General features: G+C 46.6%; 2 protein-coding genes across 2 annotated transcripts in view; one reads left to right on the forward strand and one right to left on the reverse strand.

The window, feature by feature from the left end:
• LOC104168407 overlaps positions 1–3053 on the reverse strand; it is an 8451-nt gene extending 5398 nt beyond the window's left edge. Inside the window, 3 exon segments of the mRNA XM_009708989.1 lie at positions 1–721; positions 2105–2218; positions 2993–3053. The exon segment at positions 1–721 is cut by the window's left edge and continues 4 nt beyond it. Coding sequence (XP_009707291.1) covers positions 1–721; positions 2105–2218; positions 2993–3053 — 896 coding nt within the window.
• Positions 3054–7089: 4036 nt separating this feature from the next.
• On the forward strand, positions 7090–12115 carry LOC104168406 (ES1 protein homolog, mitochondrial-like). The gene is made up of 4 exons (XM_009708988.1): positions 7090–7234; positions 9377–9548; positions 10346–10547; positions 11909–12115. Exons 1-4 carry the CDS (start codon positions 7127–7129, stop codon positions 12099–12101), a joined length of 675 nt encoding a protein of 224 aa, XP_009707290.1. The 5' UTR covers positions 7090–7126; the 3' UTR covers positions 12102–12115.
• The last annotated feature ends 373 nt before the right edge of the window (positions 12116–12488 follow it).

Genomic DNA, 12488 nt, shown 5'->3' on the forward strand with positions numbered 1-12488 from the left:
GATGGCTCCTCGGGTTGCCAGATGGGGTACAGAAGGCAATAGCCTCCAGCAAATTTCAGGATGGAAGTGAAACCAAAGAACGTAGCCATTAGCACATCCATTGCACGGTATGATAAAATGCAGATGCCAATCTGGTAGATCCCAGCTGCCCAAAGCCAGGGCACTTGACCGATAAATAGTTTGCCAGTGATGCCCAGGAGCCTACAGCCAAAGACACTGGCAGACAGCATGTTCAGGATCAGACCAGTGCCTGCAAAATGATCCATGCTGCCATCGGTGAATTGGAGCTGTTCATGGGTCTTTTTCTTGGCCAGATCTGTGCCAGGGAGGGCAATTTTCTCTTTGGTTAGGAAACTGAGAATCCTTCCCAGAGCAAAATAACCACCAACCAAGCAGACAATCACATAATTGCAAGCCACAGCAGAGGAACCGAAAGCTGTGCTGTAATGCATGGCAACTTCATGAGCACTGGCAAGTGAGACAGCAGAAGCAATCATAGCTAGGATGACCTCCCTGCAAAGGAAGCCCACCACTGCAATAATGAGTAGTGCCAAAGTAAACGTGACCAGGCCAGGCACCAAGGCATTGTGGAAATCACCGATGTCGTTCAAAACTCCTTGCCCTCCCAGGATGAAGATCACTCCATAGCCACACCAGAACGCAGAGATGGTCAGGCAGAGAGACAAAAACAGGGAGGCATTTCTTAGGCTTCTCCGAATTCCTGTGAAACGAATGACAACGGAGACAGAACTGTGATTTCGAGACAGTAGGTTACGGAGAGCGGTAGGTAGGACAGGCACATGGTTTTCCGTAACGAAGTGAAGGTTCAGCAAGCCATTGTCTTATTTTCTTCATGATGCCTTGTTAATAACAAGACCATCGTATACTAACGCAAATCAAGTCCTGACACCTCCTTCTTTTGGGTTGCCTGGTTTGTTTTGTTCCTGCTCTAAGTTGTCAGGTCCATTGTTTGAACCACAAGTGTCATACAACCTGCTAGATCCCTGTAAGTAACTGGGCCTTCTCAGATGACAGAAGCATAGGAATTGCACAACTCCTTCCTTCTCAAGAACTATCCTGTTTGGTATCCTGATCCCCAAAATGACAAAGACCTTGATTTAAAATACTTCAAGCTGAATGGAACCCACCTACTGCCCCCAAACAATATCATAAAGTACCTTATGTTTACTGCTATGCTTTCTCACCTCAGGATGTGAGGATACTGATCAGCACGGATAGACCTGGAAGCTTTCTTCCAAGCTGGAGCTTTGTAATGGACCTGCGCTTCATTCCTTCCTTAAACCGGTACAACCTTGTGAACCAGGCTCAAGTCAGGAAGGGAAGCAGGAGCTGTTCTGCATGAGTTCCCAGGCTACAAAGGACTGCAATCACACCAGCGTGCATCTCTTGGAACAAGGGAGCACAGAAATTCCTGTCTTTGGTAGGAGGCTGTTGATTCGCACCAACTGTGAAACATCACCTGCCCAGTGGTCCATTCCATATGGTCCCATCAATGCAGCTGCTTCTAAGAGCTTTCTACTAATGCTTTGTGCCACCACTGACTGAGAGAAGAGGCGGATCTGTGTTTTCTGGGTTAAAATATGTCATGTCTCTCCCAAGCTGTCTGCTTTGTAGAGGAAGAAAACATGAGCATCAAGTCTTGGATTTTCATGCCCTCATCACTCTGAGTTAAAAAGGAGAAATAACTCAGCATTCATTCTAAAAAGTGTGGACTTCGTTATAGCCAGTGTTTTTTTCTCTCATATAAGCAGATCTCTTGGCATTTACACATCGACATGCTGTTTCAATCCACGGATGCCTAAAGGACTCTCATAAAGCCTGGGAACTGTTTTTAGAGAAATCATGTATTCACTCCGATAAAACTCTCAGAGACCCTGTTAAAGCATTTGATCAAAACTAACATTGGTTTCTTTGGTTGCCTATATAGGAAAACTTTGCTGTGCTGACATACTCCTCTAAGAGGATGAACCAATGGTCTGGCAAGGCTGCCACGGTTTGTACAAACCTGTTGGCAAAGCAGACCAAGTACATGCAAAGCTATAGAAAGGGGATGCCTTGAGGCAGCCCACCCTCTGAGTCTTACCTGCATATGCCAAAAGAGACGATAAAACCAACAGCAGGACTCCTAGAGCTGTGCTGGGGATCAGAGGGGCTGCTCTGGGTAAACTGTAGAAATGCACTGCCAGTAAGAGTGATCCTGCGTGTGACAAGGGAGGTGGAAAAGAAGAAAGAGCTTGTAAACTTTGCCCCCCAAAAAACAGGAGAGAACCAGAGTGGCAAGAGCAGGGAATAGAGAAAAAATAACAGTACAAGATCTGCAAATAATGAAACCTAAGGAGATGGGGGTGAGTGGGTGGGTGTTGTAACTTAGTTTGTGTCCAAAGTCTCACCTCTTTCTGAGTGAGTGCCTAGTTTTAAGAAACGTGAACTTAATCATGTTTGAAAGTTCTCCCCTGTTGTCAGATAAAGGTAAAAATCAGCTTTCCAATTCCAGTTACACAAAAGGCAGACAGACGCACACACACTAAACAGATGATCACATAAGCCTTGTGCCTACAGAAAACTAGCTTAAAAATGAAAAGGGGCAGCACTTGTAAAGATGAAATGCAAAAAAGGAGCACATGAAAGGGAGTGAACACAGAAAACAGAGCTGCAGTGAGAACGGCTAGAAAAGGAAAAGAGAGGAAAGTGCATCCAAATAAAGACCATTTCTGAAAATGACTACCAAAAAGTTTTGATTCGCTTCCCACCCAGGATGGATCGAGTACAAAAGTTCAGGCCAGCACTTTAAAGCCAAGACAAATATTTTGTTGGCTGCTGAAATAGGCGCCAAGATCTCTGGATCTAAAAGCTTTACCCAGGCAGAGAAGATTCAGAACAAACAGACTCTTTAGCCCCCTTTGAAAAGGGGGTTGTCCATGAAAGCTAGTCCCAACCCCATCCTCCCATGCCAAGAGGACTTGATCCCTACCTGTGGAAATGCCCAAGAGCCCTATGGAGGAATGCAGTGACTCAGCCCCTCTGTCTGCCATCGCAGAGTCCGCCGAAGACCCAGATGCGGGCTGAAATGCTGCCTCTCTTTCCTCCCTAGCTCTTTATAACCAAACCAACTCCACTGGCCTGCGTTCCTCCCTGCTCTCCACCCCTTTAAAACATCTTCTGTTAGTGTTCCTTTCTGCATGCGGGAGGAAATGCAAACTGAGTTCCTTGCTGCAATAAATTTCAGTCTGTGAGTCAGCGTGGACTGCTGGTAGCTCCCTCCAGGGGCCTGTTAATTTTACTGTTGATTAACCCTTGTTAAAAAGACACTTGAAAAATAACACTAAGGGTTTATTACTATTATTGCCTTTTTGTTACTGCCAGTGAGGAAATTACACCGGTTAAAATTAAGGTTTTTTTAAAGAATCCATCTTTCTGGAGCAAACAAGTACTTTGCAAGCCCAGCAGCTCCTTGGGGACCAGTTCTTCCTCCTAACACTGGCCATGGTCCTGCTGTTTGTCCCTGTCACAGCCATGAATGCCTGGCATCACTGTCCTGTGCTGGGCAAACCCAGGGCAGATTCAGCGCCAGTCCCTTAAAGGTGATTTCTGTCCATGTGTCACTCCACACCTTGGGGAATTCCTCCTAACTGGTTTTCACGAGTGAGGTCTCAATGCAAACATGCACTCTGGAGACCACCAGTGTGCGGATAAATCTAGAGGAGCCTTGTTGGCTTTCCAGGAGAACTGTGTAGGCAGTGAGTGAATATCAGTCATTGCCATGATCACAGCCGTATCCCAAAGGTGACACGAAGGACCTATTCACAGCTTCCTACTGCTTCCCATGGAGAATATTTGATCAGGGCATAAAGGTCTTTATCGATGGAGGAGAGGCTGCAGAAAGCAGCGGGCACTGGCCTTGGAATCGTGTTGGGTCACACGTCAAGTGGGAATTAGGTGGAGAACTGTTCTGGGAGAGCTAACAGATCTTTGATGGAAAACAGGGGCAACACTTGCCTGCACTTAGGTACATTCCTCCATCGTTTTGTTTGTGTGCAATGTGCCCTCATGGCCAAGAAGGCCAATGGTATCTTGGGGTGCATGAAGAAGAGTGTGGCCAGCAGGTTGAGGAAGGTTCTCCTCCCCCTCCACTCTGCTCTGGTGAGGCCACATCTGGAGTGCTGTGTCCAATTCTGGGCTCCCCAGTCCAAGAAAGACAAGAAACTACTGGAGAGAGTCCAGTAAAGGGCAACGAAGATGATGAGGGGACTGGGACAACTCTCTTGGGAAAGGCTGAGAGAGCTGGGTCTGTTCAGCCTGGAGAAGAGAAGACTGAGAGGGGATCTCATTGATACTTATAAATACCTTAAGACTAGGTGTCAAGAGGATGGGGCCAGACGCTTTTCAGTGGTGCCCAACAACAGGTTAAGGGCAACAGGCACAAACTGAAACTCAAGAAGTTCCATCTGAATATGAGGAGGAACTTCTGTACTTTGAGGGTGGCAGAGCCCTGGAGCAGGCTGCCCAGAGAGGCTGTGGAGTCTCCTTCTCTGGAGATATTCAAAACCCGCCTGGATGTGATCCTGTGCAACTTGGTGTAGGTGACCCTGCTTTGGCAGGGGGGTCAGACTGGGTGATCTCCAGAGGTCCCTGTCAACCCCCACCAGTCTGGGATTCTGTCTGTGAATGGACCAGTGTAGGGCCTATTACCATGAAGGACTCAGCTCCTGTTCCCATCAGCCCCAGTTAAAACAAATTCCACTCTCAGCCTCTTGACAAGGTAAAAGATGCAGGACAGTGTAAAGAGCTTCACACTAATATTACTGGGCTGGTCAAGGATGACTCTGCAGAGGCCTTACAGTAGCAAGCTGTGATGTTCCTCTTGGCAGATCCTGCTCTACGTTCCCCACTAAGTCATGCTCCACAGCCAGGGCTGGAGGACAGAAAAGCTGTCAGAAATGGGACTTGGAGCTGCATAGACTGGAGCTCAAAGACAGGCCTCCAGAGGTATTAGATCTGTAGCAGCATCCAGAACAACCCCAGACTGTCAGGGTCCACAGATAATGTCAAAGGACCCTGCTCCTCCTGCTCTCTGGGCCAGCTGGAGCATGATGACATGCTTCCACTGCACTGCTGGATCCCTATAATGGCTCCCAAAATTTCCTGGATTCTTCAGTGCTTTGGAGGACAGTTATCTTTAACCGAGTTCACCCTTCAAGAAGAGCTTTGAGGCAACAGGCTATCTTCACACTCATCTTCACTAGAATATTAACGCAGATTAAAGCAAGGTGTTAATAGTAAAGCCCAGTGTCTCTACCATAATAAATGTGTGCAGATGTTCCCACACTGAATGGAATAACTCAGCTGAAAAGTATTATTTATCAAGAATATGTTTACTGCAAATAGATCTTTAGCTTCAATACATCTATTGAGATTGATCTTATTACATCAGGAAGCAAGCGTTGGAACAAGCCTGGTTTGTCCAGTTATACCTAACCATATATACCAGTAAGGGCAACCAGCTCAGTCAGTTTGCAACAGGCAGAGCTAAATGATGTGGTTTGCAGCAAGCAGTAAGTTTGTTTAAATCATCGGCCTCTGTCTATCTTTGTTCCATCATTAACGGGACTGCTCTCTAACCAGTTGAAGGAGGAAGAAACTACCTGTTCAAGTTGCAGCATGATTCAGCTGTTTTTCCATGCAAGAGGAAATAATACATTTCTAAACCACAGCTAGAATACCCTAGATACCAAACCAAACGGCCGTGAAAAGGCTTTGGGTGTTTTCCACACGTATCTCAGTTTAGTTCCTGCTCTGGGTAATAAAAGTAACTGGAAGGAAAAGTCTGTTTTAGACTAGCTGCAGTGCAAGTCCTTTCTCACAAACGGCCATGAAAAGGCTTTGGGTGTTTTCCACACATATCTCTCAGTTTAATTCCTGTTCTGGGTAATAAAAGTAACTGGAAGGAAAAGTCTGTTTTAGACTAGCTGCAGTGCAAGTCCTTTCTCACGTGCTTTTTGTTCCTGGTTGTACAGGTAGCAGCTAGGAGTACGTGGTGCCCGATATCACTCGTTTTCAGGGATGCATCCAATAAATGAAGTCACATGCATTAGCAATGAGCATCTTCCTCGTGCCTGCTACAACTAACAAACTTGCTGAAACACTATTTCATTACACACAGGATATACTTCATGTCTCTTCCAAATATGACCCAAGGAAAATTTCTTATAAATAATACTTGAAAAACATTCTTCAGCCATGTCGCAGGAAGTTTTTTGCTCTCTGAAGAACGGTAAGACAGTTTCAAGAGGCCGCAGTTTTTTCAACAGTGCAAAGCTGAAATAGAGCGGTACATAATCATCTCAGGTGTGAGCATATCAAGCACAAGGAAGAACAAGTCTTTGCACGAGCAAGGGAGTTTCCCCATCACATGCTGTGAATCTTGCTGCCTTGTGCCCCTACAGACGTCGGGGCTCTGCCAATTCCTGGTACCGCTTTCCTGGCAAACGGAGAGATGGTGCTGTTGATGAACAATCAAGTGATTAATTTCTAACCTCAGCACCCAAAGGCCAGGAAACAACCACAACTGAGTGCAAAACATCTGCTCTTGAGAGATAGGATATAAAGATAAGAACAATTAAGGTCAGAAAAGGAAATCTTGGTGTTAAAAGACTAAGGTTGCCAATGCAGTGTAGGGTTAAAAACAATGGGGCACAGAGAGGAGTGCACTGGCTTGAATACTTGCTCTGGGTGGGCTCCCTTTGATACCATCTTATGTGCAAAGACTTTGGTACTTTAGTCTCAAATAGAACAGAAAATCGACAGCTGAGAAGGAAAAACACAGCTGCTCTGTTGAATGGGTCACGTCAGCTGGGGATGCTTTGGAGACAACGTGCTGGGAAGAAGATCTGCAAGGGAGCAGTCAGTTGAGGCAACAAATAATATTTACATACCCTGCCTGTGGCACTGGAAATAAAACCTTCTTGCCAGTAAGAAATTCAGTCCAACCCTCCTGGCCCCACCTGCTCCTGGGGGAGGGATGGCGCTATAAAAGACTCCAGGCAGGGAACAGAGATACACAGCAATTTGGGGCTCTCCAGGGAATCCTCCTGCTCTGGTTGTGACCATGGGAAAGAGAGTGGCTGTCGTGTTGGCTGGCTGCGGGGTGTACGACGGGAGCGAGATCCACGAGTCTTCTGCTGTGCTGGTGCATCTCAGCAGGGAGGGGGCACAGGTAAGAGGCACCCTGGCAGGCTCCTGTCCCATCTCCGGCTCCTTTTGCCCTGCTCTGCTTTTCAATCTCTCTCTCTTGCAGAAGGTATTTGTCTCGAAGGAGCTTTGCAGCTTGCCGGGCAAATCACAAGCTGCTCATTGCTGCGAGGGTGATCGCAAAGCGTGAGCGACTGCGGTCAAAGCAAACGGCACGGTGTAGGAGCTGCTACGGCGAGCGTGGAGAACTGCCTCGTCTCTGCTTTGCTGTACGAGAGGATCGGCTTGGTGCTCTGTGTCGAGTGTATCCAAACTCCGACACAAACTTTCCTAAATGCATTCTCTATTCTTTTTGGCTTGCACTTCTTATTTTCTGCTTTGGTATTTCTGTTTAAAAGACTACTATTGTTTTTAGCTGTTTGAAATTCATCTTTTTAAAACCCCAATGATCAGAACTGAAAATACAAAAGTTCTTGTGAGTTGAACTTGAATAGGGATAAAAGCAGCGACCCTCCACGGGGCTCTAATATGCCATTAGTCACAACAGCCACTCTGCGAGACTGGAGGAGGAGGGAGAGAAGCCCTATGTAACATTGCCCTCAGCTCTGAGCCACCCATAAATCTGAGTCAGAGCCGTTCTCCTGGGAATCGGAATTGCTGTATTAAATACAAAGGCACAGCGGTGATATACATGTGCTGCGGAGCCAGCCCACCCAATCCCAAAGCCTTCAAAGTGTGCATTCGCTGTTTGGCTTAAAGCTGAGACTTGTCCAAACCTTGTCTCCATTGTGTGTAATTTTGCCTCTTCTTCTTCTCTCCTGGAGCTGCTGCAGTCCCTCCTGCCGTACTCCGAATTGGCAGGCGCGGAGCACCATCCTGCACTCATCCCTTGATCGGCAGAGGCCTCTAGTGGAGGAAATTCAGGCATTATTTCAACAAAAAAACAATTTTTTTGTTCATGCTTGCCTAAGGAAACAAAGAATAGAATGGAATAGAATAGAAAGGTATGGAATAGAACAGAACAGAATATTTCAGTTGGAAGGGACCTACAATGACCATCTAGTCCAACCGTCGGACCACTTCATGGCTGACCAAGTTCAAGCATGGTATTAAGGGCACTATCCAAGTGCCTCTTAAATACTGACAGGCGTGGGGCATCGACCACCTCTCTAGGAAGCCTGTTCCAGGGTTTCACCACCCTCTTGGTAAAGAAATGCTTCCTGATGTCCAGTCTAAACCTCCCCTGGTGCAGCTTTGAATCATTCCCAGGTCCTGCCACTGCATCCCAGGGAGAAGAGCTCAGCACCTCCCTCTCCACCTCCCCTCCTCAGGAAGCTGTAGAGAGCAAAGAGGTCACCCCTCAGCCTCCTTCTCTCCAAACTAGACAAGCCCAAACTCCTTAGCTGCTCCTTATAAGACATGCCTTCCAGCTCTGGTGAAAACCAGTTTTGTTGCCCTCCTCTGGATACCTTCCAAGTATCTTAACATCCTTCTTAAATTGTGGGGCCCAGAACTGCGAAGGTTGCACAGTCCTAAAATCTATCGCTCCTCTGCTTGCCACCTTCCACTCTGCATGTGAGCTTGAAACAGTTCTGAAGGAAGGGGAAGCATTTTGCAGAAAAAGAAATACAGTGGCTGGGGAGAAGAAACTCAAAGTCTTTTGAGTCTTTCAGGGAGGACTGTGGTTTGACGGCAGCTTGCTGGGCGGTCAGCGCCCGTAAGGGATGACCGGTTTTGTGGGGGCAGCTGGGGCAGGGCTGGGGGTACCTCAGTGAAGGTGATTGATTGGGATGCAGATGGAAACCTCTAAGAAATGGCTTCACCAATGGCTTTTGGGACACCTTGTTTTCCTAGGAAGGAAAGGAATCACTGCTCCCTCTCCAGTGCTTCAGGCCGCGACACAAGCAGTGTGGTCTAGCGTCTTTGCTTTCACCTAACACCACCATCACTCCTTTAAGGTCAGGGGACCTTTCTTTCTTTCTCCTCCCTATGACAGTAGCCTTCCTGATGGCAGTATCAGATGCAAGTGAGCCTGAAGGTCACTGCCTTCACCGGCAAAGTTCTTTCCTAACAGAGTAACTCAAGTATTTTCATTCACTACGTGTGATCTCTAACGTGCTTAGGATACCTGACTGAAGGATAATAGACCTTTCCACTCTCTTCCCAGGCAGAGGTTTATGCTCCTGATGTCGACCAGATGCATGTGGTGGACCACGTGAAAGGACAGCCAACTCAGGAGAAGCGCAATGTGCTAGTTGAAAGTGCCAGAATAGCCAGAGGCAACATCAAGGACCTAGCTAAGCTGGATGTCAAGGGGCTGGATGCCCTAATCATACCAGGTAGGATGGTATGCGGGGTCTGCATGCCCAAAGTCTTGGGAACAGCTTAGATATGCCGTAAGCCTTGAATGACATGGGAGTCATGGGCTGGAAAGGAATTGGGCAGAGTCACTGGGGAAGAAGACAGGCTGGAAGCAGGGACTGGAAGGACAGACATCTTCCATCTGTGCTGGCACTGGCATGCTAGCTTGGACTTACATTAAAAGAGAACATGGCAATGCCGAAACTTATCCCAAGAGGAGGGGGCAGATAACTGCCAGTTGAATTATCCTCTGTACCATCTACTGAACTTTTTTTTTTTTTTACTGAATGTAAAACTATTCCTTCCCTCACCAACATGTCTACCTCCTTATCAGGAGAAGAAAAGGCTGGGACAGAGAGGGGGTGACTCAAAAGCGGAAAGTTTGGTCAGTCTGGCAATTCATCTTTGAAACTATGACCATGTGATTTCAGTGGGGATGGATTAGACCTGGAGCAAGGATTAAGAGACAAGTGAAAACTTGTCAGCGTGTTCCACCACAATTCAGAAAAGAACTCATGGGTGAAACACAGTACCCAACAGAGCATTGATACCTCTCTGCTTCAGTTCTCTATGGAAGCAAGAACGGTGTTTCGATGTCTCATCTCCTGGCAGTCTGCTCACAAAGGTTCAGTTTGTCTGATTTTAATTCCTTTATCAACATTGGACAAATGCTGCTGTCCATCAAATCCATTTTAGCATTCTACCAAGTAATACCTGAAAATAGTCCTGCCCTGGAGTACTAATCTTCCAGTCTAATTTGTTTCTCTTTACTCAGGTGGCTTTGGAGTGGCTAAAAACCTGAGTACCTGGGCCACCCAAGGCAAGAACTGCATCATCTCTAAAGAGGTGGAGGATGTCCTGAAGGCATTCCACGCTGCCAAAAAGCCCATTGGCCTGTGCTGCATTTCCCCAGTGCTGGCAGCCAAAATCTTCCCAGGCTGCGAGCTGACTGTGGGTCACGACACAGAGTGTGAGAAGTAAGTAAACTTGGAATGCTGGTAGGAAATCACACCACGAACATCAAAGAATCAGGAATGCTTCCCCAATGTACGTAGTAGCACCCTGTCTCAACTATCCTGCCCAGACATCTGAAGTCTCATGATGAGTTGAATGTTATTTCTGAGAACGAATGATCCACGTCATGCATTGATTAAATTAACCTTGGCTGATAAATTAAATGATCAGATTTTTTGATGTACCCCTTGTCACTTACATATTCCTCTACCTATGTCTTATGCTAAAACCAGAAATCTGATTTTACTTTTGAGAGTTTTCTCTAATGGGTGTATTTTACCGTATGGGGGCACAAGAGACGGCAAGAACCTCAAGGAATAAATTTTGAGTCAGGAAGATATTCAGATTTCTCGAAAGGAGGAATATGTCCTTCCCTTGCCTGGGAGTAGAGAGGGAGGATACCAGAGGGATTTCTGGAACAAAGGGAAGTAGCAGAAGGGCATGGGAACTTGTTTCCTTCCAACAGAAGGCAAAAGCCATCCTTCAGTTACGCGCTTCCCTCAGACGGACACCACTCCAGAGACAGACTCTGCTGTAGCTGCTACCTCTAGCAGGGAGAATTTAGTAACTAGGGCCCCTCTGAAGACTTAACAATTAAAATCTGAAACTCTTCAAGTACCTGGAAGAATTGTTTTATTATTTGTCAGCAGATCAGAGTGCGTGTTCTACCAGTGGATTTGTTTGCATTTTTGTATACTTCTTTCCACAACACCCATGGCTTAAAGTAAGACGCTTTATTTTAAAAATAATCTTGTATTTGCTTCCCTAATGTATGTAGCACCCTGTCTCATGCACCTCTTGGTCCCAGGGTAGGAAAGACACCAGATCACTAGCAGATCGTAGGTAGGAACAGGATGGTTGCACAAGACTTGGTAGTGGTAAGAGAGGGAGGGAGTTAAACTGTTCTTACTCATATGGGAAAGTTGTGTCTGAATTCTCCCAATGGCAGGGAAGGAACTATGATGGCTCTTGCTAGGAAGGGCTAGGAAGTAGTGTCACTTGTAGGAAGCTGGTGGAAAAAAACCCCAAACGTAAACACTGGAGTGGGCAGAGTTAAGTAGTAGAACATCTATAGTGGAATATCAAGGTCTTGTTCTGGCTTTACTTCAGATTTTTAACTCACTGTAATCTGGAGGTTTTCCTGGTTCTGAAGTCCTGGAGAAACTTCTCTGACAGGAAAAGATTTGGATCCTATTGAGCAGGCTTTCTGTAGGGACCATCCATCTCCCTGTAATCAACGGACTTTTCACTCTAGGCCTTCGTCAAATTGCTCTGTGTAATGATGGCTTCCCCACACGGAGTTTATTCTCTTTTCTTCTTGTAGATGGCCTTACGCAAAGATGGCTGAGACCATGAAGGAGCTTGGTTGCAAGCATGTGAACAAACACGTCACTGAAATTCATGTGGATGTGAAGAACAAGCTGGTGACCACCAGTGCCTTCATGTGCAATGCCCCCATTCATGAGATCTACGATGGCATTGGAAAAATGGTCAAAGAAGTGGTCAGACTTGCCTGAATACCACAAAGCCACAGAATCCATCTCCTCTGGAGTGCAGGCACTGAGCCTCGGATAACGGTCTTCCCCTTTTGCACCCACATGTCAACAGACAAATTGCTACTCAAATGGAGTGCTTCCTCCCCACTGGACCACTGGTGGCTGCTGAGGAGGGAGAACTCCAGAGCAATGTAAGTGTTGTCTTGTTCTGCCAAGAACACACCACTTACTGACAGCAAACTGACAGTAATTGAGTGTGGGCACGCATCGAGATGGCATGCAGAAGCCAGGTTTCCACGGGGCTCAAATAAAGCCACTGTCTTTGGTTTCGAGTGGCTGAGGAGTTGCATGGGTCATGTCAGCCATGACTGGGCTGACCTGACATGTCCATGTCATGTGTCAACAGGA

Source organism: Cariama cristata, unplaced genomic scaffold, assembly GCF_000690535.1.
Source record: "Cariama cristata isolate BGI_N322 unplaced genomic scaffold, ASM69053v1 scaffold12981, whole genome shotgun sequence".
In the NCBI taxonomy this organism is placed as follows: domain Eukaryota; kingdom Metazoa; phylum Chordata; class Aves; order Cariamiformes; family Cariamidae; genus Cariama; species Cariama cristata.